This window comes from Fusarium solani, assembly GCF_023522795.1.
Source record: "Fusarium solani strain SB1 chromosome Unknown bctg00000011, whole genome shotgun sequence".
Lineage (NCBI taxonomy): Eukaryota > Fungi > Ascomycota > Sordariomycetes > Hypocreales > Nectriaceae > Fusarium > Fusarium solani.
The window spans coordinates 1,311,142-1,336,149 of NW_027072149.1; the positions used below are offsets into that span (position 1 = coordinate 1,311,142).

Below are 25,008 nucleotides of genomic sequence, written 5' to 3' on the forward strand. Positions count from 1 at the left end.
GGCTCATGTCCCCGTTCGGAGTACTATCATAGTGATCAGCAACAATCACAACATTCTCGATACAAGGCTAGTAAAATTTTTAATTGAGGGTTTCATAAATAGCCACATGATTCATAATGCCTCGGCATTATCTCATGCCAGGGGCACAGCATGCAACCCTCATGCTGTTGGTCCGTACCTAGTCACCATGGGCCAATCAAACACAACTTTGAAGCTGGGAATGCAACATTTGGCGTGCCCTGCCATTCAGCGAGCAGTCGCTATTCGTCCGTCTTGCTCCCGGCTGAATCCAGGCCGCATGGTTAAGATGTGATATGATATCCGCCCACTGCAAACCCCATTCCTCTCCTTCATCAACTCTCCCCCTCTTTCCCCACGAGGCTTTTTCTCTGGCTTCATGTACGCCTCTCGAGTCTTTAGGGTTACTTGACGCAGATCTAGGGTCAACTTCACCATGGCTGAACATCCTCCCACATCCGATCCGACTCCATCGGCAGAGGAAAGACCCGCAAACACCAATGTCGATGTAAGCCAAGCATTGCGGGTTATCCGGTATTAATCTGACGACTTAGGTTGACTCCGACGACCACGACTCTGCATTGGACGGGGTAAGCACAACATAGCTCATACAGACTGTGACAAGATATCTGAGCTAACGGGGCCGCCTAGATCTCCGCCTTTAGTGAAATCGCATCTCTTGCATCCAGTATCGTCAAGTACCGGGTTGAGAATGGCCGCACGTATCACGCCTACAAGGCTGGATGTGAGATGGCCTTGTCACCGTCTTCATACAAAACTAACAGAATCTATTAGCTTATATCCTCCCAAATGACGATGTGTGAATCTCATTGTTGAGAATTTCTGGGATACCTTGTTAACTCTTGGATCATAGCAAGAGAACGACCGTCTTGGTATAACCCTCATTTAGCTCACCCTTTGATTGAGACGTCTAACAATTTCTAGATCAGCAGCACCACCTAGCTCTCCTCACGTTGAACGGCCAGCTCTTTATCTCACCTGTGGGTAAAGATAAGAAGATGAAGCGCGTTTTAGACGTTGGATGCGGTACTGGAATCTGGTCAATGGACTTTGGTAGGCCCCTTATCGCACTGGTCAGCTTTAGGTCTAACAAATACAGCTGATGAGCACCCGGAAGCCGAGGTCTGTGGTATAATGCCCATGAGTCTGGCTCATCGCTCATCTACTCCAGGTCCTTGGTGTCGACCTCAGTCCTATTCAGCCAACTTTGTGAGACATTGGGCTCAACAAATGAGATATGAGACGCTGACCGCAACTAGTGTTCCACCGAATGTCTCGTTTTTCGTCGATGATGTTGAAGAAGAGTGGACCTACGCCAGCCCATTTGACTTTATCTACCTCCGTGCCATGACAGGGTCGATTCGTAACTGGCCCAAGTTCTTTATTCAGGCCTATCAGTGAGTGTTCTTGAAGAACTATCATATAAATACGACTAAATGGGCGAAGGAACCTTTCTCCTGGTGGGTTCATTGAGCTCATGGACCCTATTTATCCCGTAACCAGCGACGATGAAACGGTATCAAAAGACACTGCCGTATACAAGTGGAGTAGCTTGATGAATGAGGCAGCTACAAAGATGGGCAGCGGCCTTGATTCCGGTCTGCGCTACAAGGATCAGCTCATAGAAGCTGGCTTCGTCAATGTCGTGGAGACGCCGTACAAATGGCCAATGAACACTTGGCCAAAGGATAAGAAAATCAAGGAGCTAGGTTCTACCTCTTTCGCTTTGAAAGCCTTAGTCCATACTAATAGAGATCAGGAGCTTGGGGGAATGTGAACCTTGTGGGAGGAGCTCAAGGGCTAAGCCTGGCTCTCTTCACCAAGGTGCTGGGATGGAGCCCGGAGGAGCTCGAAGTTTTTCTGGTCGACGTTCGAAAGGACTTGTGCGATAAGAAGCTTCATGGGTATTGGCGAGTGTAAGTGTCAGGAAAAGCCCATATGGAAGAGGGTGTGCTGACTTCATGAAGGAATGTGGTCTACGGGCAGAAACCTGAGTGAAAGAGAAGCATAACTCTATTGGAAGTATTCATCTCCCCGACTTGAGTTTATTTCTTTTGGTTAAGTTGAGTCCAAGGAAAGTTCATGTCTTTCTCTTCAAGTAGCGCGTGTTCCACACTGGCACACAATCTAGCCATAAATCACTTTATCCAAGGTACCTAAGAGTATGAGTTGAGGGAAACATCAATCTTCAAACGCGTCTCGGACTATATATATCTCTTCCAAATGCAACATGAAATGTATGCAACTAGCTTCTCAAAATGGCTTCAATGGCTGCTTTCAGCTGCTCTCCATGTCCTTGGCTAGACCTCAATCCTCTCCAAGCAATGAAGCCATCAGGTCGAACAAGGATCGCCTCACCAACCTTCAAGCGGCACTTCTCCTCCACAGCCCCCTCCAAGTCTCTGTACGGAGCGGAGGTAGCGTTCAGAGTGTGGACATCGAGCGTAATGGGGCTTTCACTGGCGGCTTGGATCCAAGGGGAATCAGGGTCGATGGTGACGAGCAAAAAGTTCCTCTTGACGAGGTCGATAGTCGAGATCTTGTTCCCAGGATTGGTAGTGTCCCGGAGAAAAACGTGTGGGAACCTGGATCCTGGGACAGCAGTTGGTTGATAGGGATCGTCGTACAGCTCCTTTGGAACTTGATGGCCCTCCTCTGGAACGAAGGCACCTTTGGGATATCTATAGCCAAGCTCAATAGCAACATCTGGGGCTTCGGGGGCAGCCGGCTGTTGTACGACAACTCGATTCTGGAACCGGCTGTATGCCTGAAGAACAGTAAACTCGTCTATGGGCTGCCTCTCAGAGTTGTATGAAGAGAGCAGAGAGTGCGAGGCCTTTCCGGTCAAGACATAGGCGAGCTTCCAGGCAAGATTGTGCGCATCCTATACAAAACAAGTCAGTAAAGTAACGCAGAAGAAGTCGAGAATATTTACCGCAATTCCAGTGTTGCCGCCGAGGCCTCCCGTTGGCGGCATAATGTGAGCAGCATCGCCAGCAAGAAAGACTCGCCCACCCTTGCTATTGAACCGGCCGGCGGTGTACGCAGCCATGGTCCAGTAGTTCATGGTTTGGAGCTCGGGAGTTATTTGATCCGGTGTGAGACCCGAGCAGTCGTAAAAATATTGCTTTGCCTCCTCCACAGAGACAGATCCTGGTGGGAAATCGCCCTTCGTGCCGACGTTGTTGACCATGAGAAGACCCTGCTTGCCTTCATTCTCTAAGCGGAAACCTCCGCCAATCTTCTCATTGGCAACGTAGATGACACCATGAACCATCCTCTTGCCGATAAATGGACTGAGATCGGACTTGAAGCTCACGCTCAGGCTGTTTCGCAGAATACCTGGCCCCTCCCAGGAGATGCCCTCCTTTTGTCGGGTTGGGCTTCTGTTTCCATCGCAAGCGACGACGTAAGTTGCTTTGAACTTCTTGATATTCCCAGAGCTGAGTTCCTTGACAACGACAATGACTCCATCTTCTTGTTCCTCATAGAGAAGCACCTCGTGTCCATGGAGTTGAACACTGTCGTACTTGTCCGCATTGGCGCCGAGAATGGGTTCAAACATCCGCTGCGAGATCCAGACCCAGCTTGATGGTGTAATGTTCTTGACCTTCTCGGGGTCGTGTTCCTGAAGATGCTTGAGAACCTTCCCCCCACGAGCTTCTCCACTAGGAGCATGCCGGCATTGAGATCAAACTCCTTTCCACTTTGCTGTAGAGTAAACTCTTCAAGACCTAGTTGACGGAGAATCTCGCTGGTGCGAAAGTTCAAGCCAGCAGCGCGAGGATGAGTTCCGGCAGCGGCATGGCGATCAAACGACATTGACTTGATACTGAAGGAATCAGCTTCACCGCTCATTAAGGGGCCTAGGTCATTTACTTACCCATGATATCCGAGCAAAAGGCCGAGAGTCTTGCCAACCATACTCGAGCCAATGATGATGACAGGCCATTCTTCTTTCTCCAAGGGAATATCGGAGTGGTCAATCTTGGTAAACTTGTCCTTCTCCAGGTTGGAAGACGAAAACGTCTCGTCGACTTGACGCGCATTGGCGGCCATTGTGATTGTCTTGTTTCTTCGCGTTTTTGTGTTCGAAGGGTTGTACTACAGCTCAACAATCGATATGTGATGATTTGATCTCGGCAGCAATTATACTCAGCATCAATTATGAGATATAGGAAGCGTGATGATAACAACCCATCAAGCAGCTTACAAACTCACGACAATTCCCCCACCCACACACTTGGCTAGAGCCACCACCTCCACAGGATGGCCTCTCCTTGCCTAATATCCGGTGGGGTACCGATGACCCGAAAAGCCGGAAGAGCAACTAACACCATTCCGATGGGCTCGGAGTGCGGGGAGGATGAAGATGTTGGCTTGAGGTTTCCTCAACACGTCAAGGTGCATCCGAACGCTGGATTTCATCGATGGGTCAGCTGAAGATTTCTGGAGCCATCCCTAGAGCTGACACAGATCGATTATCTGAACCCAAGCTTGAGTTAACGCCCCCGGGTTTGCACTGCGTCCTATGCTGTATGTTTCTAATTTGTCAGACAAGCGGCGAGCAGATGTTCCTGAGTAGACGTGATCTTATCAAGGGTTGCACGATGTGTTTGATGCTACATAGGTGTGGACCAACCGACGAGGTCATTGCTTTGGATGGATTCCAATGCAATAAAAGAATGTATGATGTGTAAACTTGAGTTTGAATACAGGTTGCCAAAGAAATAGTCCATATTGACATATGCTATGCTACAATCGACACTTTGGGGGTCGGCCAATAAGCCCTTCTCAGTCCATCTCACGACCCTGCAGTCAATTCTTTTCAGCCGCTCGCAGTGCCTCTTGAGCATCTTTGACAACATGGGAGCTCCAAGTATACTCAAACATATCGTTTGGAAGAACGGCACCAGGCACGTATGATCGCAATTCGTCCATCATCTCGCCTCGCCTCTCATCGTTGATCCTCGACATGAGCATAACCGTGACGGCTCTTCCGTAGCGAACCTTGTTGTAGAGCTCCAGCCTTTGCGGGATTTGGTCGACTGTCGTGTCTGCCGGGAAGAGGGCTCCGAGGGCAGCTCCGTCTTCCAAGGACTGCGCGCCTCCCTGTCCTTGGTCTGGCTTTGTCAGGAGACGTGTTACTACTATTCAAGGATATACCACTTACGAGGAAGCATGGGATGAGCAGCGTCGCCGATCAGAACCGTCTTTCCGCGGTAGAACTTCTTTGGTGGATCTCTCGTGGCCAAGCTCCAGAGTTTCAAGTCCTCAGCCAGACTGCACATCTCCACAATCTCGGGCGAGAACTCGGCATATGTCTTAAGGAGATCTTCCAATTTGCCACCCGCAAGCCACGAAGAGTCGGACTCGAGTCCAGAATTCTCTGATGGGTGCATGGCGACAATGTTTAGGAGCTTGCCATAACGACAAGGGTATACAACGAGTCGACGATCGTAGGTAGTAAAAACGTGTTGGCAATCGAGACCGAGTTTGGCAAAGAAGGGCCCGGTAAGAGGGTTCGAGTTGATCTTTTCGATGGGGACGAGGAATCGGAAAGTGTTTTGCATTGTGCTCTTGCGTACCGTCTTCTCTTGCGTCACGGCTGTGACGACCTTGGACTTCAGAGAGGTTAGTGGCGTATAGAGCTAGAGTATCACGAGCCAATACTTACGTGGACACCATCGGCTCCAACGAGAAGATCAGCCTTGTGCTTGGTTCCATCCTCGAGGACGATCTCTCCGGCTTCCGCATCCTTGGCGCAAGAATGTTAGAAGTAGGGTCACAACAGGAGTGGAGTTGGCGAAACCAGGCGAGACTCACCGCAGACATGACACGGCTCGAAAGATGGATCTTGAGATTATCTCCATGCGTCTCATGTGTAGCCAGTTTTCGTAGAGTATTGTGCAAGTCGACGCGGTGGGTGAGGAGCCATTCATCCTTAGTATTTACCTTCTTCTGAACGATGTCTGTTGCCTGAGGGTAGTCTGTTAGCGCAGGCGCCTGACCGTCCTCCTTGTGTCAAAACGTACCACTGGCACAAAAATCAGTTTGCCTGTCTTGTCATATACTTTGATGGCATTGCAGAAGACGGCTTGTAGATCATCAAAGTCACAATCCCACGACTTCAACACCCTCGTGGCGTTTGGAGGGATGTGAATCGCGGCGCCAATCTCGTTGAGGAACCTGGATTGTTCAAACACCTTGGCAAGTCAGTTCTTGCTCATCCTTAACTGACAATCTTTCGACCAACCTCGACTTTATGGCCGGCGCGAGTAAGGGCGATGGCAGCACCTAGGCCTCCCAGACCGGCGCCGACAATGATGATTTTGAGAGGCATGTTGGATGGTTTGAAAAGTCAAGGTAAAGCCTGCAAGGATACTTGAAGGAGGTTATTCTCGCGTGCCGATGGCGAAGGGAGCTAACGATATATGAACATCGAGCAGGCCTTGTGACCTCTGCCCGTTCCGTTCAGCATCTTTCAATACCATCCTTCAGTCACCAACCCGTCAACCGTGGCTTGCTCTACGGAGTGGCTTGAGACGCCACAATCGCTCGGTGACATGCTGCCGAGGCTCTCACTCCCACAGCAGCTCTTCGGCTCCACCGGGTGGTTGAGCTTCCCCGGCTTCTCCACACGGCCAATAAGCTGAAATATCTGGGGAAACGTGAGCGGGCTCGGAACTATGCTCCGAGATAGTTGGTTGTGTCTGTTGTCAGCTTTCTGTTAAATGCCTAGGTTACTTCAACTGTCTGGTTCTTCCCCGCTCGACAAGTCAATCTACGCAACTCATTGTTAGCTCAAAATTTCTCTTCATATCCGTCGACACTTTCGAAATATTCAATATGGTTACTGCCGATCATATTCGTGCCATCTTTGAGCCCATCGCTCGGGGTGATATGGCATCTTTCTGGCCTCACGTTGAACCGGATGTGGACTGGACCGTCAAGGGTGAGTTGATGCCAACCCCGCGTCCTCCCACGTTGTCCTAACAGCAAAATTGCTAGGCGCTCACTGCAAGATCTCTGGACATTACAAATCTGTTGCAGAGTTCCAGCAAGGCACGAGGCCTCTGTCCTCGACATGGGCTGGGCCGTTGCACTTGGTTGTTCAAAACATCATTGTTGACGGCAACCAAGCGGCGGTTGAGCTCAAGGCCGTGGATACGACAACCAAGAGCGGAGATCCGTTTCCTAACGAGTACACATGGGTCCTTGGTTTCAACGACAATGGCAAGATCGCGACTGTTCGAGCTTATATGGACACGTGAGTAGACCTTTTTCTCGATATTATCCTTCTTGAAGACTAACTTGGCCTTTCAGGGACCTTGTGACCCGTGTTATCGAAAAGAACTCATAGGTGGTGCATGTGGGCCATGGCAATGAGGATCTGTCAGCTGGCTTCCTTGCGAAGTCCGGTTGAGGCAAGGTTGGCCTGCGACATGGGTGATGGACTATAGACTTGAAAGGAATCATAGAATTGAGTCCGTTTCTGCGATACAATGTGCCTTTGCGTTCCCTGTGACCTGAGCATTTCCTTGGTGGATGAGCGAAAGAGAAATGTCCAAGATAGCACATCGGTGTGCCCAATACTCGCAGTGCTTCAATGGTCTTAGAAACTTCAAGTCAACTGATAATTTTGGGCCATGTCTCACCATGAATTCCTCAATGGCTTGTTCCTACCTCGTGCAAGGTTGGAACCGTAGCAGGCGCATGTCTCTGTTAGTGCGAGCCCCCATTCTAGTTTTGGCGAAATTGTTGGGCTCTCAGTATCACATAAATCATCTAGTATTCGATAATTTATATGTAGATTATCCAATCTTCTAACTATCTAATTCCCTCTTTAATGCTGAGGAAGATATTTCTCGGGGACACCAACTTCACCCACGTCCACGCCGTTGACAGTCCTTTCAGACGCCAAAAGAACAAAGATGACCCGAGCGGGCCTATCAGTCAGATTGTTCCATTGGTGCATAGTCTAATATGCTAAGTTAGTTCATCGACAACATCAAGAAGTGCAACCACTTACGGCTTGCTGTACGACCAAATCTCCCGCTCGGACGATGGTACGCGAGCCGTCTTCCAGAACCAACTCCAGTTCTCCCTCGAACACAATACCGTAGTCGAGCGACGCAGTTCTATGGTTGTGCCCCTTGGAGTTTGCTGGGAAATCCACAACCCGAATGAGAGACCCAGGAGTGTAGATGACCGGGGTGGGGCCAACTGGGTCTTTGTCGACGAGCTCAGCTGGATACTTCGAATTCTGCCAGAGAGTCACTGCGTCACTGGCAAAGGCTGAGACGGGCTGGAGCTCGGTGTCGGAAAACAGTGCCGAGGTGGCACCTTTGTGGTAGGTGACCACTCGTCGAAGAGGAGTTTTGGCGCCAAGACCCATGTTGTCAGATGTTTACTATTACTGTGGTATGTGTTTGTTGGTCCCTCACTGACTATTGAGACTATTCCGTACCATCTAGATATATGTCTAGTCCATGCCCGACCAAAGGAAGTGTTTCTATGGTGTGGAGTGTGATAGCCGTCCCAGACCACAGCATCCGGCTTGTCCACACGGCTCCACACAGGAAGACAGCTACTCGGCACGAAAGGGCTTCATATATTGCGCCTAGACTATTTATTTCAGAGTTCGGAATTGGGATATTGCTGTGGATATTCCCTCAAAAAGTTGGGGCCGACGCGAAAAGACGCCCTTCGTCACCGATGCTACTCAATCCTCATTCCTTCATCTTCGATGTTGCTCATTATTGTTCCGAAGGTTCATTTTGAGGGCTTAAAAAGGATTGCAAATTTGTAGAATGGTGCCTGTAATGCCTTAATCTTGGGATACATCTCGAATTCTTGGTCAACAGCAACCATCTTCCATGAGACACAAAGGTGATTAAAGATGAGGGCCGCTCAACTTCTAGAATTTGTCTCTAAGCTTAGACGTAAAGAAACCCAAAATCTATTGAAGGTGACTGCATAACGCTGGGTAGAGATTTGATATGTATATCACACAATATTCTAAGAAAAGCACTTCTCATGATATCTTCAGTGTAAGGTAAGGGCTATAGAACCAGGAAATCACACTCGCTTAAAGAAATGCTGACTCGCACGATGAATGCCCATCGAAGTCCCTGAAATGGCGACCAACGTCAAGGCCAACCCAACAATCAGGCCGCGCTCAAAGTAGCTTAGTCTTCCTCCCTTGGGCTGCTTGATCTTCCCGAGCCGTAGAGTCTGGGACATGAAGGGCCAGAGAGCTTTGGCGCGGGTAGCAAGCTCTCGCACAGGCCGGAGTGGCTCTTGAAGAATGGGCTTGTTCACGGAAAAGTCCTCCCTAGAATACAGCGACAGGCTGTCAGAGACTGATGAGGAGGACGGCGTAACAGCGACTAGAGTGGAATAGCGGTTAGTGGTGCTTCGGTCGTATCATCTGGTGACGGTTCTTACCAAGTGACCACTGGGGGATGGTGTTGATGAAGACTTGGAGAGTCTTGCTAAAGGCTGCGACGTAGAAGGATGACTTGGCTGCACCAAAGATGTATGTCGCCTGAGAGGGAGCATTGTCGTTTCTGTTACTGTCGTGTAAGGACTAGCTGAAATCAAGATGCACCATTCTCCTCGGAGACTTACAGCTTGCTCAGTATATCAATACCGTGATCCAAACTTCGAGTTGGGACCAGTAAAAGGCCGTTGTGGCTCTCAGTCAGCAAATCTGCCACTGGAGAGATGGACTCGACAGTCAATGGGCTAACGACACACGAAAATGTTAGAAATGTCATATGAGGGATGTCGGGGCTTGACTTACTCGGAGCTGCTCAATGCGATAACGGCAGGAAGCTTGCCAGAAGATTTCGTAGCTGCCCGCTTCGCGACGGAGGGAAACTTGGACTTCAAGGCCTTGCTCAAAACCTGCACATTGTCCTGCCCAGTGGTCAAGGTCAACTCATTCGCTTTTGGGCCTGCGCGGCTCAGTAGTCCTTCAAGTTCAGCGATGAGTGTTTCGTCGACAAAGCAAAGCCTTGGGACCCTCAGCGGATTGTGGCGGGGACTGTCGATCGCTGCGTGGTAGAGATGAGTCGAGACAGCCTCCAAGTCCTGAACGCTGCGATCGACAAACGCGGCAGAGACTCCAGAAGGTGGCGACAGAATCTTGATGAGTGGGTTCTTTTGGTACAGCTGCCTCAGCATGTTGGCCCTTTCTGGCAAGTTTTGCAGAACGGCAACGCCGAAAAACTTGGTGCCGAGCTGATGTCGCGTGTCGGCCGAGTCATCGTTCATGACGGCGATGGCCTCAATGTCCAAGCTCTCTTTGACGAGTCTTTGTAGCTCGACAGTGACCACAGGAGCAGACCTGTTGGCCAGAACGACCGCTGCGCTTCCAGCGGCGACGGCTGCGGCCAGTGGAGCAAGGGTGCTGGCAACAGGGGAGTAGGGAGATGGATCAATCAGAGTCGGTCCCAATGCGACCAAGTTGTCAGTTGCGCTGGCGCCTCTCTTGACTGAGACCTCCTGGGATATGGACTTTGGGAAATCAAGGCTATCGTAGAGGGTTTTGATCGTATCGAGCGTCAGTTGAAGCTCCTCGGCCGCGCTCTTGTCGGTGGTTTGCAGATCTAGAGACTGTCAGCAATGTCCGCCATAACAATGTGATTGGCTATCGCATACCTTGTGTAAGAGCTCTAATCAAGCTAGCTGATGACTTCTTGACGTTGCTATGCAAAGAAGCAAGTTCTTTCTGTCGCTGAAGGACATTTTCAAGCCGGCCCTCAGTCCACGCTGCGCTAACGGTGCGATACAAGTCCAATGCTGAAGCCATTTTGACTCGGTATCACGCAAAACGATTATGAACGACGAGTCTCCATGACGAAGAAGCTATCTACATGCCTTTTGATATGACTCTTGATGCGTGCTTTGATCAAAACACGCCCGAAACTTCCGCGACAGCGAGGAGGGCTTCCTTCGGCTCGGCTCCACAGCGGGACCGAAGGACGGCATTGAACGTCTTCAATCTCGCATGGATTGACTTCAAAGTTGGCGGATGCGACGGAGCTTCGTGAAGAATAAAATCATTTCCCTTTCATGGGCTATGGCGAAATTTTTGTATCATCTTTACCCATTGAAGCTTGATTGAAAGCTGTCAAAATGGGAAGTCTACCAACAACTAAAAGTGAGCTGCGACGATGCTTGCCAGGGAGGATGTAGCTAACCACGCGGTAGCAGCGCCAACTCCGGTGTTTCTCTTCGCCCATGGCTCGACCATGATGCTGGGCGAGGAGTCAGAGCCGGCCAAAATTTGGGAAGGGGTGGGCAATGAGTGTCTGCGTCGGGGCATCAAGAGAATCGTCATGATGGTGAGCACAGCTTGTCAATTGGCCAGGCCATCCACTAACGTTCACAGGGCGCTCACTGGGATGCCCCCTACGACACAGTAGAAGTCAGCATGAACCCAAACGCGCAAAAGGACCCCGTGGGCAGCGTCACAGAAGCGCGATACATGCCCTACAAAATGGTGCCAGACCTCGAAGGCGGCCAACGAGTCATCGACATGCTCCAAGCAGCCGGCATCAACGCCAGAGCGAACCGCAAATTTGACTGGATCCACGACACATTTCTCATCGTCATCCGCATGTTCCCACATTGCGTTCCTCTGCCGACAACGATTGTTTCCATGAATGCGCGATACGATCCACATATGCATCTCAAAATTGGAGCCGCACTACGGCCCTTGCGGTTTGAAGATACCCTCATCATAGGCAGCGGAGGTTCGGTCCACAATCTTTACCGCAATCACTGGCAGTGGATGATACGCTTCAAGGACAATTTTGCCCAACCTGTTCCCCCAGGTGACTTTGCATTGGAGTTCCGGCAAGCTGTTGAGGATGCCGTCACGCAGAACACTGGCCCCACGTTGCGAAGAGCTGTCACCAGGCTGATGAAGCACCCGCGCTACAAGGAGGCCCATGGAACTGATGATCATTTCATGGCCACCATGTTTGCTGCCGGCGCTGCGGGAACTGAGGATGACGTTGGTCCGAATACGTTTATGGGGGAGTGTTGGGAGTTGGTCAACATGTGCAATAGCCAGTATCAGCTCGGGTCATGGGATTAGGTCAGAGAGGGTGCATTCAAGTCAGGGGGCATCGTGTAAATCCGATATAAAGTGTCATTTGATAGAGTCGAAGCGAGAATTTATGTTTGCTGTTCTAGTCAAAACTGCCATCTTTTTTTTTCTTTTCTTTCGCTTTTCTTGACATGATATCTCGGGGCGTAACTCGCACTTTCCAGCCATGGTGATGATGGTGACGGTGCCATCCTGAACTTCTCTCTACATGTGTGCCATTGGCGTTGCGTCGCGGTCGTGTACTGTAGGTCAGAACACATAGTAAGTAGCCAAAGAACATAATAAAATGCGCATTGGAGAATAAATTCGTCCGCAACGGTCAATCCGCCTTCCACGGTCACTTATTGATGTCTATAGTGACAAGTGCGCGTCCCTCCATCGCCCAAATCTACCACTCGCCTCCAACTTTAGAAAGCCCAATATTCGTAACTCTTCCAGCAGTGTTCCTCCAAAGCTGGGCCCAGTTCTGTAAATCACTGTCAGCCACTGTCACCAGGTCATCTCCATTGTCACGTACCGCCATGAAGCAACATCCCCAGACCATGACCCCGCCGACGACTGTGAACAAGGGTGACTGCCGTCGCTCGTCCCAGTCGAGATTTCGATTCACTGGTCGGTACTCGGGAACATTTCTAAAGTTTCCTGGCCACCATTCGGGGTTGGAGACTGGGTACGGGACTGGAGGATGGGGAGCCAAAGTGGAATCAAAGTCGCTTGGTTGAGCTTCGCGTCGAATGTTGCCGGCGACAATCACTGTCCCAGGTTCCCCATCTCTCTGACGGTTTGCGGGTGATGAGGAATGGTGAATCTCGTAGTCTTCCAGTAATCTACTGGTAGCCGCGTCCAGTCGAAGTTGTCTCGCCTCACTGGCAGTCGTCGCTGTCTCGGTCGCCATATCGCGGGTGGTAGCCAGGCGCGAGTAAGTGAATCACGGTTGAACAAAGGAAATTCGAGAGAATCGGAACAGTATTTGGTCTTTCCGTTCCTCGCGATGAGCAAAGATGGCGTGCTTCAGTTATTGAAGCATCTTTGTTTACATCGTCAACGGATGCCTCGGCTGCGTGTGGTCCCGAGCCGACATTGCCCACGCAACCCTCAAATTCTCGATACCGGCAATTCCGTGAAACATAGTAGTTACAGCATAAGTAAATCATATTAAAACGATGAATTTGATACGAGATACCAATTCATCTTTCAATATTTACGTCATCGACAGCCCTAGACTTTACTTAACAACATGGCTGAGAACAAGTTCCTAGAGATCGACAAGGACAGCTTTCCTTATGTCTTTATGAAGAATGTGGACATTCCTCTCAAGACATACGAAAAGGGCGCCCTTAGGGCGAATGTATTTTTACCCAAGGATGCCGCTCCTTACGGATCAAAGACTTATCCTGTCATTGCCACCTACGGTCCTTGTAAGCGATAGTCGTGGGCTAGACTTGTGACCAACTGACTGACAAGAACAGATGGTAAGGATGTTCCATATGGCTCATTCTACAAAAAGAGCTGGGAACAGGTCAATCCCGAGATGAAATCTGCCCACTCAGCTTGGGAGACCCCTGACCCGGCGTTCTGGACAAGCAAGGGCTACATCGTCGTGAGAACCGACGAGAGAGGCGCAGGCCAAAGCCCAGGGCTCCTTGACACCATGTCCCGCGGTACCAGCGAAGCTTTCTTTGATGTTGTTGAGTGGAGCGCTGAACAGGAATGGTCTTCTGGTAAAGTCGGACTTCTGGGTATTAGTTACTATGCCGGTACTCAGTGGCGAGTTGCTGCTCGAAAGCCAAAGGGGCTAGCTGCTATTATTCCTTGGGAGGGCATGAGTGATTACTATCGTGATAGGGTCCGCCATGGTGGCATTCTATCCGATAGATTCATCAGTGAGTTCATTCAGCCGCGTTACCACCAACCTTGACTAACACTCTTGCAGAGTTCTGGTGGAACAACGGCGTCAGCCCAAACCAGTATGGCAAGCCTGGCCGTGCGGCCCGGAAATGGGGCCAGGATACCTTGGAAGGTGACCTCGATGAAGAAACACTCCTCAAGAACCGCAGAGATCAAACGATAGATACAGCAGTTCACAAGTTCCGCGACAAGGAATACTATCGCACGCGGGACTTTGACATGGAGGCGATCGAAACTCCCCTGCTCAGTGTGGCCAACTGGGTAAGCTCTCCTTTTCATACTTGGAAGAATTGCAGCTAATACTTGTGTCAAGGGTGGGATTCTACTGCATCTACGAGGAAACGTCCTCGGTTGGATGCGCGCCAGCTCCAAGTACAAGTTCCTCCACTTCATCGTCGGAAGACACGACCTTCCCTTCTACTATCCCGAGTCAGCTGAGCTTCAACTCTCCTTCTTCAACTCGTTCCTCAAGGATAACGACACAGATGGTTGGAAGACGGGGAAGCAGCCGAGAGTTCGTCTGTGCCTCCGCAAGGGAGAGGCTGGTGTCGATGACCCAGAGCGTGAGAGGAGTTTCCCCAGCAGAGACGAGGCAGACTGGCCCTTGCCTGGAACTGAGTATACCAAGTTCTTCTTGACGCCGGAGAATGCGCTCAGCAAGTCGCCATCAGCCAAGTCTGGATCCATCCAATATGATGCACTGAAGGGGTGAGTCTACACAGACGATTCTAAAAATCTACAGCTAATGGTCACTCTCACAGCGAACCTATCACGTTCAAGTACACCACCCAGTCCAGTCTGGAGATTACCGGCCACATTGTCGCCCACCTGACTGTGTCGGCATCGCGCAAATCACCAGACTCTGCTCCACCATCTGACATCGACCTCTTCGTCACCCTTCGTAAGCTGAACAAGGGAGGCAAGGAAGTGTTTTACACGGGCACAATGGGAGACCCCGTCCCCATCGTCAAGGGTTGGCTCCGCGTTTCTCTCCGCAAAGCGGATACAGAAAACGAGTTCCACAGGAGTTTCCTGCCCTATCGTAATTACTACGAGAGCGAGGTTCAGCCTGTGGAGGAAAACCAAAGGTACGAAGTCGATGTCGAAGTTTGGCCGACAAACGTTGTCTTGGAACCCGAAGAGACTCTGGTATTGGAGATTGCAGGCCATGATACTCAGGGTGTGGGCAATTTCTCTCACGATCACGAGGATGATAGAAGCCCCAAGGTCTTTGATGGGCTGAATACTGTGCATGTCGGTGGGGAAGCGAGTTGGTTGACCCTCCCGGTTATCAACGGCAGTAAATAGACAGACAGTACGGAGCAGACCACCGCAGCAATTCATCTTCTTTCAAGAGATTCTTATTCACATTAGAAGCATCATAGAATTCTATGTCTTAGAATTGAGTTGTCTCGGGCAGTATTTCACCCTCTGGGACTCTGCATAATCTTAGATACTGCACGGTCAATCCATCCTATGCGGCACAATGCTTATCATTGTCATGTTCCTGCAGAGCCAAGCCCGCAGATAACTGATAGTGGCGCCTCGACGCCTCTTTACGCCCTGTCACCATGTCAAAATGTCAAGCCCCACGTCAACCCCTCATCGTGACGTCCAAAGAGGGCGCATTTAACCCCGCCAGATGTCTTGAGATGTTGCAGCTTTCAGATCCTCCCATAAGTTTGTCGACTGTCGGATTCTACTCTCAAGTGACACTTTCAGTATGGGTCTCGTCATTCCGACGGCAATTGGGGCCCTGGCCTTGCTGCTCCTCTATCATCATGTCCTGCACCCAGCCTTTATCTCACCCTTGCGAAAGCTGCCAGCAGCACATTGGACATGTCATTTCAGTTCCATCTGGATCCTAGCAGCCCGGTTATACAGGAGAGAGAACAGATCTCTGCACGAGGCACATATCAAACTCGGCCCCGTTGTCAGAATCGGGCCTGCAGAAGTCAGCGTCGACGGTGTCGAGGGTATGAGGGTCATATACCAAGGAGGTTTCGAAAAGGGCTTTTGGTACAGCGTCTTTTCCAATTACGGGTCAGTACTATCATCAGGACTTCCGTTCCTAACAGATAATCTGACTTGGCTCTTAGCGTCCCCAATATGTTTTCCACCGGCTCGTCCAAACACCACTCGGCCCGAAAACGCATGGTTGCAAACGTCTATTCCAAGTCGTATCTTCAGTCGTCACAAGCGAGCAAGGCTCAGATGACTCACATTGTCTTTCAACGGCTCCTACCGGCGCTCTCTGGACGTTCATCCAAAGACAAGTTGGCGTCTAGCAGCTCAGAGAACGTCACAACTGCAGCTCATGCAGATGTCGAAGTCTTTGGTCTTTTCCTCGCCCTTGCCATGGATGTCATCACTGCATATCTCTTTGGCTTGTCCAATGGCACAGACTTCATTCAAGACGAACAATACCGTCAATCTTGGCAGGAGATGTACCTTGCTCGCGCCAACTATCCGTTCTGGACGCAAGAGGTACCCAATTTGACCGCTGCTTGTGCGCGTTGGCTCCCTTGGCTCAGATTGTATCCGAAATGGGTTGACGAGTCAAACGCCAAGCTCTCCCAGTGGAACTTGAATCTCTGCCAAGGAGTGACCAAGAAAGCAGAGAAAGATACGACGCAAGGCCGATCACATCAAGCAAAGTCCAGCACGGAACCATGCGAAGAGCCTGTTGTGTTCAATGCCCTGCAATATGGGATCGACCGCGAATGGCGAACCAACGGAGAGAAGAGCATCCTGTACAAAACCAGTATTTGCGAGCGTGAGCTTGCGGTAGCCTCTGAGCTCATGGATCACTCGCTGGCAGGTCATGAGACTACGGGGATGGTTCTCACATATGCAACATGGCATCTTTCAAGATCTCCGGATCTACAAGAACAACTTCGTTCTGAGATCATTTCCATCGGGCCCTCACTTAAGCTTGGTCGGTCATCCACAGTCGAGGTTAACAATTCCGGAAATACAACATCCGACCCAAGCCTGCCAGACCTAAAGGTCCTGGACGCGCTGCCACTTTTGAACGCAATCGTTATGGAAACTCTTCGTCTGCATGCACCTATTCCTGGACCCCAACCACGCGACACGCCCAAGGACGGTTGCAACATAGCGGGCTATCACATCCCTGGAGGTGTAAGAATCGCATCAATGGCTTACAGCCTTCATCGCGATCCAAAAGTTTTCCCACAACCCGAGTCATGGAAACCGGAGCGATGGCTGCCCCAAGATGGCAAGGACACAGAAACCAGTCATCGTGAAATGCATCGGCAATTCTGGGCTTTCGGAAGTGGAGGTCGTATGTGCGTTGGATCCAACTTTGCTCTGAATGAGATGAAGGTCATTCTTGCTGCTATTTACTCCAATTTCCGGACAACTGTTTTAAATGACGATGGAATTGAGCAAGAGGACGCCTATACGGCGAGGCCGGTTGGGGAGCAGTTGGTCTTGAGGTTTCACCCATTGAATATCTAAGTATCGAGGCCTGGTCCATGAACTCGAAGTTCATTTCCTATGAGTACATAGCTAGGAGAAAACCCTCAAAGTGATAGGGTCATCACCAGAGGGCTATTAGTGGGATGTGAAGAATCCCCGAAGATGATGCTCCTCAATTCAATTGGCAAACACTGTAGATCCTTAAACTACCGAACCTAGGTTTAGTGCTTTTGCGTGTCTGCGATCCACGACAGCTAAAATCTCGTATTTCAAATATTTTCATCATAATCACTAAGATTTTCATTGTCATTTACCACCACTTTTGGTCTAAAAGACGTCGTTCCCCAGGGTTCTCAAGAAGGTATAGGGTAAGCCAACTGGCGCCGAGCCGAAACTGTGGGGCCGGCTTTGCCGATGCCCGGTGTGGAGACGGCTTCTGGAGATGTCCTCTTAAGCCGACACGGAACACTCTTCCCAAGTTAAGTGTGATTTTCAATGCTATTACGTTGAGATTGCCACTTGACCGGATAATTTGCGAAAAACAACCATTGGGAGCCGAGAGAAAACGGGAAAACAAGCCCCAATGGCGATGCTCCAGTTCTTCCTCAGCTATAGTATTGCTCTAGGCATCGCCCTGTCTGCTGTCTACGTATGTCTAAGTTTGCAGAGGCCTTTTACTTCTTTCGTATCTCCCCATACTGCTTTACTAAATTTTTAAAGATTATTTCCAAGGCAAAGCTTTCTCTTTTCGGGCCGTTATCTAATGTCCCAGGACCGATCGTTGCACGATGGACGAACCTGGTGCTCAAATACCACACCTTGAGGGGTCGCCGTATACAGTATTTGGACTCACTGTTTTCACGCTACGGTTCGTTGATCATGGGAAGATACGTTTTGATTCACAAGGCTAAACGTGTGTTATCTAGGAGCCGTGGTTCGGGTGAGTCCCAATGAAGTTGGCATCAATAGCCCCGATGCAGTCCGGATCATACAAAAAGTATCCGGTGGCTTTGACAAGTCTGCCTGGTACGATATGACTGGTCCAGGCATGCTTGGTATGAGAGACCGTGAGAAGCACTCGCGACGGCGCCGGCTTCTGGCTCATCCTCTGAGCAACTCATCCTTGCCCGCCTTTGAGCCGCTTATCCAGGCCAAGGTGGACTTGGCCATGGATCAGATGGAAGTTGAAAACAGAAAGCTAGGGTACACAGATGTCCATAAATGGTTCAGCTTTATGGCTACGGATATTATTGGTGACCTGACCTTTGGCAGTTCCTTCAGAATGCTAGAGCAAGGAAGAGTGAGTGTCATTATTCCACATATGGCTGACTCAACTAACAAATCCTTAACAGAGAAGCCAGTACGTGGAAGATCTCCAAGCTGTCATGCCCACAGTTCACAAACGGATCGAGCTTGCACCATTCTTTGACATGCTTTTCTTGCTTCCGCTTCCCCAGCTCCGACAGGTCACTGCCAGGTTTGAACGCATTATGAGCTACGGGAGAGAGTCCATCCGTCGCCTACAGCTCGCCCAGCAGTCCGGAACGCTGAACACGCCATTCTTCTTTGACAAGATCATGAACCTAAAGGACAAGGAAAACGCCTTAACCGATGTGGAGATGGAGGAAGAGGCTGCGGAGCTCATGGTCACTGGAACTGACACGACGTCAAACACATTGACTTACTTGGTATGGTCGGTCCTCAGGGATCCACCGATTCGGAACAGGCTCGAGGCAGAGATTGAAATACTACCTCCAAAGTATAAAGACTCTGACGTTTCTAAGCTGGCTTACCTGAACGCTGTCGTTCAGGAGTCCCTTAGGATGTACGGTGCTGCTTCTGGTTCACACTCGAGAGATGTTCCACGTGGTGGTTGGGAGGTTGCAGGCTACTTGATCCCAGACACGGCGACAGTTCTTACGCAAGCATACTCGCTGCACCGCCTTCCTGGGATATTCCCCAACCCTAATATGTAAGCTGACTCTCGTATTTTCCTCTAACAAACCGATTGGTTGACATAATCTCAAGATTCGATCCCGACCGCTGGCTGAACGCTACGCCCGAGATGCAAGGGTCTTTCATTCCTTTTGGTGGAGGACCTCGAAGTAAGCGGACGTTTTTCAAGGTTAAGGGGCCGCTTACTGATAATCACAGTTTGTGTTGGCATCCATCTTGCATACATGGAGCTCCGATTGATGACAGCCGCCTTCTTTCGGAAATTTCGAGGCGCGGCCGTGCATCCATCTCTGACAGAAGGTGACATGGATCTGGAGAATTACACGTTGATTGCTCCGAAGGCGCACAAATGCCTCATCAAGCTATAAGTTCTGACATCAGCGAATGCTAGCCCAAGATATTGGGTAGCGGGACGTATCAGATGCGGTAAGATAAGGCACATGGGAGGAGACACATTGGTGGTCAGTACAGTAAATGTGTTATTTTCACGATCCCAAAGATGGGAAACTATATCCTGTTGTTCATGTTAATATAAGCTCTTTGGACTGTATCCAAGATGATGGGTAGCAAGAGTACAGAGGAGATCGAGGATGGTTGCCCCTACTCGTCGTACATCATACTAGCCAAGCCCAACAGCCAGACACACCTGGACCAGCCGTCGCCATTCAACCGAGAACCCATTCTGTTGCAAGCCAGCAGACCCGCAAAAGCAATGATCTACCCAGTCCCACCCCGCAATCTGACCCCATGAGTTGGTCATGCTTGGCCAAGCCGCTCGGCTCCACGTCAACGGCTGTCGCGGGGAAGCTCCACCACCGCCGGGACTGTTCCGAAGACAGACAGGGCAGGGTCTCAAGGCGGGTTTATTTCTCAGCGTTAAATGCAGTACTAGGCCCTTTTGCCTTGATGTTATTTCTACGATAAAGAAGCCATCCCCATCAAATTTTGTCGCGAATCGGGCATTCTCTTTGTAACATTTACACATCAACGAACTTCAGAGCTGCCAAGTTAACAAGATGGGCATCAACCGTGTTGTTCAGTTTCAGTTCAAGTCTGATGTCACTAATGATGCCATTGACAAGGTACAGAGTCGTCATCCTGAGTGTCTACGATTTTCCACGGCTTACAAAGTTGAACCTAGGTTTCATCCAAGATCCTAGCGCTGAAGGACGGTTGTCTCCATCAAGAATCCAAGAAACCGTACATCCAGTCCATCCAAGGCGGCGCAGACAACTCCCCCGAGGGACTTCAGGTACGAACGAACACTTTTTCTGGGTCTTCCTTATCATGATCTTTTAGTTACGTAGCTGACACGGTAAGAATAGGGAGGAATCACTCATGCATTCGTCATCCAATTTGCAGGGACCGAAGACAGGGACTACTACGCACTCAAGGACCCCGTCCACCTCGCTGTCGTGGATGAGCTGGGCCCTATGGTAGAGAAGGTTCAGATCATTGACCTCCCCAGGAACGATTAAGCAGAGATGGGCGGCGACTCATTATGGGAGATGTTCGTGGATGCAAGTAGAGCCTGATTAGAAACACGCGACAATAGAATAGCGCCATTCAGATACACTTGTCCAAATCCCTATTTGTACTTGAGTCCGTGCTATACTCTCAGTCTCACACTTCCCAACCAAACAAGTTCAACAACAGGGGGCAACGAAGCCTCATGGGGAGGGAAACCTGGTCGAGACAGTTTGAGGTATCGCCTACTCATACGGGGTGTCACAAGAGGCCCAGACTGTCATTATTTCCCAGCACCCCAAAGCCTCAATGCCAAATAGCGAGAAAAATGATCAGTAACCGGCATTTCAACCGGTTATAGCGTCGGAATGTCGGAATGGCGCGGGGTACAGGCAAACGCATCGACACTCGGCTCCACGCCAGGGATGTGCAAGAGAGATCAAACCCGAGGCTACCTATTCGCAGGGATGACCTCGATCGTGCGGGGAAGGTAGATCGCTCTAATCTGTAGAAAAGAAACCTGTCTGGCATATTGGACTTTTCGAACGAAACAGGACAGTCTAGCATTGAGGATATCCGACACCATGGCGATCATCACAGAGATCACAGGTCTCATCCGGGAACACCTCCCCATCATAGCCGCCGTTCTTGTGCTGGTGCATCTTGCCCGCAACTGCTTCACCCGAGGCGTCTCTGAAGTTCCTGGACCATTCCTCGCTAGGTTCTCTAACCTATGGAGGTTCATTGATGTAGCCAGAGGAAAGGCGGAGGAGACGCATCTCAAGCTACACCAAAAATATGGACAATACGTACGTCTTGGGCCTAACCTGGTCAGTGTCCAGAACTTGGACGCGTTGAAGGTCATCTACGGAGTCAACAAAGGACACACAAAGGTAATGTGGCATGTCTTGGCGTCGAATCGTTGATTGACAATTTCCCAGACGAAATTCTATGAGCCGCAGCAACAGCTATTCAATGGAAATCCCACGCAAACTCTTTTCACGACCCTGGATGAGGACTTTCATGCCAGGATCAAGCGTCCAATCTCGTCGGCTTACTCCATGAGCACATTAACTGAGTTTGAAGTATTTGTGGACAAGACTATCCACACCATGATCGGTAGACTCGATGAGTTTGCTAGAGATGGTCGTGTCTGCGATATGGCTACTTGGCTGCAGTACTGTATGAAAGACCCTTTAGTTAAAGAGACCGGAAGCTAAGATGTCGTTCTAGATGCCTTCGATGTCATTGGAGAGCTCACCTTTGGCAAACCTCTCGGCTTTTTGGAACAAGGAAAGGATATCAGCAACATCATGCTCTCGCTGGAAAGAAACCTAGATTATGCAGGCATGGTATGTGAACAAGGCCTCTTTCCGCCACATGTCTTTGCCCTCCCACTAACAGTCTTCCAGGTTGGACAGATGCCCTGGCTGGACCATCTCATCGTCAAAAATCCCATCAGACGCATGATGGGCGGTAGTGCAACTGGAGCCATTGCCAAATTTGCCCGCGAATGCCTGGACGAACGACTGGGGCGCGGTGATACAAAGTCTGAGAAACCTCTTCGACGGGATTTTCTGACTCGCTTCCTTGAGGCCAAGGTGACGCATCCGCAAGTCGTCACCGATCGACAGGTCTTTTCGTACACCCTTAGTAACGTCAATGCTGGATCTGATACAACTGCAATCTCACTTCGAGCCGTTCTTTACTACCTGTTGAAGAATCCTCCTATTCTCGAAAAAGTGTACAAGGAGATTGAGCACGCGCACAACGAAGGCAAGTTCTCTATCCCGGTGACCTGGAAGGAGAGTCAAGAGCTACCGTACCTTGACGCGGTCATCAAGGAGGCTCTTCGTCTTCATCCTGCTGTCGGACTGCTCTTGGAAAGAATCATACCTGAGGGTGGTCTCCAGCTACCAGATGGTCCTTTCCTCCCCGCCGGAGCTGTGGTCGGCATCAACCCTTGGGTCATGCACCACTCTCCCATCTTTGGCGAGGACTTGGACTCCTTTATACCTGAGAGATGGCTCCAGGGTACAAAAGAGACAAAGCAGCAATACGACGCCCGAAAGTCTGAGATGCTTGGTGCTACTTTCACGTTTGGCGCGGGATCTCGTACCTGCATTGGCAAGAACATTAGTTTGCTGGAGATTTACAAGGCCATACCGACTCTTCTCTATCTCTTCAAGGCAAGTATTCGTTTCCAAAGTTTTCCTTATGCTAGTTCCAGCTAACATAATTTCTAAATAGATCGAGTTGGATGAGCCTGAGAAGGAGTGGGAGACGTGTAACGCTTGGTTTGTTCGTCAGAAGCATATTAATGTTAGGTTGACTAGAGTGAGGTGATGAAGATTGTGAGAATATTTTTTGGATTATTTCTACCTTCACTTTGATAGTTTTGGTCAGCCACAATTTCTTGTAGCGTGAGGTTATGAGCATCCTTGTCAATCATCTATGTGGCATCCTCACTACCTATAGAACGACTCCCAAACCTTCACCACCTACATGCAAGAGCTCCCCTGGTTCATGGTAGTTTTAATGCTTAAACCCACCTAATTATCATGTTCCAGTATTGATTTGTCATCATAGTATAGTTCCGGCATCACCAAGAACCCTTGACAAATCGTTAGAGGGAAACCTCTGGCCGAACGCTTTGAGTCATCTACATACAGGACGCCATAGCTGTAAATTAGAAGTTTTGGTCTTCTCCTTGATGCAGAATTGTTTTATTCTATCTAGTAACTCTATTTAATCAAATCTTCCTTGCGAGAATACTTCGAGAGATTCGTCTAGTGCTGCAACTGGGCCAGTCTTTCCGCAATAACCTTTGATGCCTTACGATCACTGACTCGCTTCCACCATGCTGTCACGTTCTTCCGCGAGTCAATCAGGTCTGGGAGCTGGAGACGGTCTTTGATGAAGCCAATCCAAGGAATATGGAAAAGGTCCACCAAGCTGTAGTTCTGTAAGTCGTCGAGTCAGTATTGATGTCAAACACCGAGACTGGGGATTGCCAACCTGGCCAGCAAGATAATCCTGCTTCTCCAGGATTTTCTCGTAGTAGTCGAGAACCTGGGCAAGCTGAGCCTTATGCTGGGCTACGATTTTCTGATCTGTCTCCCCCAGCGATAGCACCCTTGGTCGCGTCAGTGAGTCCATGTCAGAAGTCCAGGAGAAAGAGGGCATACTTTTTGAATATCAGTTCAAAGCCAAGAGTTGAAACGCTTGGCTCAAAATACGCGTATTCGACACTGGCAGCCTGCTCGAATGCTGCTAGCGCTTCAGGGTTGGATGGCGGGCCGAGAGGGGACGAGTGCTTGTTGGCGAGATATCGGCAAATGGCTCGTGACTCGAAGATCTTCAGATCACCATCTTCGTATGCCGGCACCTTGGCAAATGGATGGTGTTCCTCAACATAAGTTGAGCTCTGTGAGTACGTGTGAGCCTCCAGCTCTTGACAAAAGCATCATTTTCCAGATAAACTAACCCGATGCTCTGCCTTGGCGAAGTCCAAGGTTTTCAAGTTATACTCAACTCCCAGCTCCTCGAGAAGCAACAAGACTCTGCGAGCTCTGGTAGAGGGAAGGTTTCCGTAAACGGTGGGTGACATCGTGAAGGAGCTGGAGTAAACCTTGTATGGGCAAGTGGTGGTTGCAAATCAGATCTATTTGGCTGACCGGACAATATACAAACCTAATATGAAGCATTAACCTAGATATACATGGAAGACAATTACCTGTATTCGTCGATGTTTACTACGTGCACGTGAGCTCCGGCTATGGGGTTTGGTCGGAAAGTCGTGGAGCCGGTGGTTCCGAGCCGGCTTGTGCAATCTCGGAAAGGCCTGAGGTCGGCTATGGTGATCCTAGGCATTCGGTATCCCACAGATCCTGACCTCTCCCACTCGGCATGGGGTGCTTTGTGAATAGTGGCATATTTGGGCCATGAATCCTCGCAGATAGACCTCACTTGCTACGTCAATGAGACGATTGTTATCGCTTCAGGTGCCTGCGCCATCATTGAGCATGCAATGTGGCTGCACATACCAAATGAAGAACTCTTCACAGTCC

At 49.9% G+C, this 25,008-nt stretch overlaps 14 protein-coding genes across 14 annotated transcripts; 8 read left to right on the forward strand and 6 right to left on the reverse strand.

Moving 5' to 3' along the window:
- Nucleotides 1-454: 454 nt before the first annotated feature.
- MRS44_015492 (uncharacterized protein) lies at nucleotides 455-2,037 on the forward strand (the record flags this gene model as incomplete). Its single annotated transcript, XM_065619239.1, has 12 exons — nucleotides 455-526; nucleotides 573-608; nucleotides 670-763; nucleotides 814-836; nucleotides 893-911; nucleotides 964-1,092; nucleotides 1,139-1,161; nucleotides 1,211-1,248; nucleotides 1,299-1,436; nucleotides 1,486-1,748; nucleotides 1,799-1,955; nucleotides 2,007-2,037. The coding sequence occupies 12 exons, from the start codon at nucleotides 455-457 to the stop codon at nucleotides 2,035-2,037; spliced, it is 1,023 nt and encodes a 340-aa protein (XP_065475311.1).
- Nucleotides 2,038-2,284: 247 nt separating this feature from the next.
- Nucleotides 2,285-4,098, reverse strand: MRS44_015493 (uncharacterized protein; the record flags this gene model as incomplete). The annotated part of the gene is made up of 4 exons (XM_065619240.1): nucleotides 2,285-2,923; nucleotides 2,975-3,667; nucleotides 3,709-3,871; nucleotides 3,923-4,098. 4 exons carry the CDS (start codon nucleotides 4,096-4,098, stop codon nucleotides 2,285-2,287), a joined length of 1,671 nt encoding a protein of 556 aa, XP_065475312.1.
- Nucleotides 4,099-4,857: 759 nt separating this feature from the next.
- MRS44_015494 (uncharacterized protein) lies at nucleotides 4,858-6,382 on the reverse strand (the record flags this gene model as incomplete). Its single annotated transcript, XM_065619241.1, has 6 exons — nucleotides 4,858-5,162; nucleotides 5,213-5,663; nucleotides 5,717-5,797; nucleotides 5,866-6,018; nucleotides 6,075-6,245; nucleotides 6,296-6,382. 6 exons carry the CDS (start codon nucleotides 6,380-6,382, stop codon nucleotides 4,858-4,860), a joined length of 1,248 nt encoding a protein of 415 aa, XP_065475313.1.
- Nucleotides 6,383-6,888: 506 nt separating this feature from the next.
- Nucleotides 6,889-7,402, forward strand: MRS44_015495 (uncharacterized protein; the record flags this gene model as incomplete). The annotated part of the gene is made up of 3 exons (XM_046280151.2): nucleotides 6,889-6,994; nucleotides 7,051-7,309; nucleotides 7,366-7,402. The coding sequence occupies 3 exons, from the start codon at nucleotides 6,889-6,891 to the stop codon at nucleotides 7,400-7,402; spliced, it is 402 nt and encodes a 133-aa protein (XP_046130368.1).
- Nucleotides 7,403-7,885: 483 nt separating this feature from the next.
- On the reverse strand, nucleotides 7,886-8,437 carry MRS44_015496 (uncharacterized protein; the record flags this gene model as incomplete). Its single annotated transcript, XM_046281411.2, has 2 exons — nucleotides 7,886-8,020; nucleotides 8,072-8,437. 2 exons carry the CDS (start codon nucleotides 8,435-8,437, stop codon nucleotides 7,886-7,888), a joined length of 501 nt encoding a protein of 166 aa, XP_046130367.2.
- A 683-nt stretch (nucleotides 8,438-9,120) lies between these two features.
- MRS44_015497 (uncharacterized protein) lies at nucleotides 9,121-10,858 on the reverse strand (the record flags this gene model as incomplete). Its single annotated transcript, XM_046272203.2, has 5 exons — nucleotides 9,121-9,431; nucleotides 9,490-9,611; nucleotides 9,673-9,789; nucleotides 9,848-10,655; nucleotides 10,708-10,858. 5 exons carry the CDS (start codon nucleotides 10,856-10,858, stop codon nucleotides 9,121-9,123), a joined length of 1,509 nt encoding a protein of 502 aa, XP_046130366.1.
- A 364-nt stretch (nucleotides 10,859-11,222) lies between these two features.
- MRS44_015498 (uncharacterized protein) lies at nucleotides 11,223-12,151 on the forward strand (the record flags this gene model as incomplete). The annotated part of the gene is made up of 2 exons (XM_046272889.2): nucleotides 11,223-11,393; nucleotides 11,441-12,151. The coding sequence occupies 2 exons, from the start codon at nucleotides 11,223-11,225 to the stop codon at nucleotides 12,149-12,151; spliced, it is 882 nt and encodes a 293-aa protein (XP_046130365.2).
- A 400-nt stretch (nucleotides 12,152-12,551) lies between these two features.
- MRS44_015499 (uncharacterized protein) lies at nucleotides 12,552-13,058 on the reverse strand (the record flags this gene model as incomplete). Its single annotated transcript, XM_046271170.2, has 2 exons — nucleotides 12,552-12,629; nucleotides 12,681-13,058. The coding sequence occupies 2 exons, from the start codon at nucleotides 13,056-13,058 to the stop codon at nucleotides 12,552-12,554; spliced, it is 456 nt and encodes a 151-aa protein (XP_046130364.2).
- A 342-nt stretch (nucleotides 13,059-13,400) lies between these two features.
- On the forward strand, nucleotides 13,401-15,379 carry MRS44_015500 (uncharacterized protein; the record flags this gene model as incomplete). Its single annotated transcript, XM_046274002.2, has 5 exons — nucleotides 13,401-13,581; nucleotides 13,633-14,046; nucleotides 14,097-14,332; nucleotides 14,385-14,779; nucleotides 14,833-15,379. The coding sequence occupies 5 exons, from the start codon at nucleotides 13,401-13,403 to the stop codon at nucleotides 15,377-15,379; spliced, it is 1,773 nt and encodes a 590-aa protein (XP_046130363.2).
- A 415-nt stretch (nucleotides 15,380-15,794) lies between these two features.
- MRS44_015501 (uncharacterized protein) lies at nucleotides 15,795-17,554 on the forward strand (the record flags this gene model as incomplete). Its single annotated transcript, XM_046279579.2, has 2 exons — nucleotides 15,795-16,114; nucleotides 16,171-17,554. The coding sequence occupies 2 exons, from the start codon at nucleotides 15,795-15,797 to the stop codon at nucleotides 17,552-17,554; spliced, it is 1,704 nt and encodes a 567-aa protein (XP_046130362.2).
- A 544-nt stretch (nucleotides 17,555-18,098) lies between these two features.
- On the forward strand, nucleotides 18,099-19,839 carry MRS44_015502 (uncharacterized protein; the record flags this gene model as incomplete). The annotated part of the gene is made up of 6 exons (XM_046282160.2): nucleotides 18,099-18,164; nucleotides 18,236-18,383; nucleotides 18,442-18,815; nucleotides 18,868-19,487; nucleotides 19,544-19,620; nucleotides 19,670-19,839. The coding sequence occupies 6 exons, from the start codon at nucleotides 18,099-18,101 to the stop codon at nucleotides 19,837-19,839; spliced, it is 1,455 nt and encodes a 484-aa protein (XP_046130361.2).
- A 648-nt stretch (nucleotides 19,840-20,487) lies between these two features.
- On the forward strand, nucleotides 20,488-20,949 carry MRS44_015503 (uncharacterized protein; the record flags this gene model as incomplete). Its single annotated transcript, XM_046276825.2, has 3 exons — nucleotides 20,488-20,553; nucleotides 20,613-20,723; nucleotides 20,797-20,949. The coding sequence occupies 3 exons, from the start codon at nucleotides 20,488-20,490 to the stop codon at nucleotides 20,947-20,949; spliced, it is 330 nt and encodes a 109-aa protein (XP_046130360.1).
- Nucleotides 20,950-21,522: 573 nt separating this feature from the next.
- MRS44_015504 (uncharacterized protein) lies at nucleotides 21,523-23,172 on the forward strand (the record flags this gene model as incomplete). Its single annotated transcript, XM_046281410.2, has 4 exons — nucleotides 21,523-21,831; nucleotides 21,880-22,120; nucleotides 22,172-22,290; nucleotides 22,351-23,172. The coding sequence occupies 4 exons, from the start codon at nucleotides 21,523-21,525 to the stop codon at nucleotides 23,170-23,172; spliced, it is 1,491 nt and encodes a 496-aa protein (XP_046130359.2).
- Nucleotides 23,173-23,727: 555 nt separating this feature from the next.
- Nucleotides 23,728-24,548, reverse strand: MRS44_015505 (uncharacterized protein; the record flags this gene model as incomplete). The annotated part of the gene is made up of 4 exons (XM_046276824.2): nucleotides 23,728-23,901; nucleotides 23,957-24,074; nucleotides 24,127-24,365; nucleotides 24,426-24,548. The coding sequence occupies 4 exons, from the start codon at nucleotides 24,546-24,548 to the stop codon at nucleotides 23,728-23,730; spliced, it is 654 nt and encodes a 217-aa protein (XP_046130358.1).
- Between the last annotated feature and the right edge of the window lie 460 nt (nucleotides 24,549-25,008).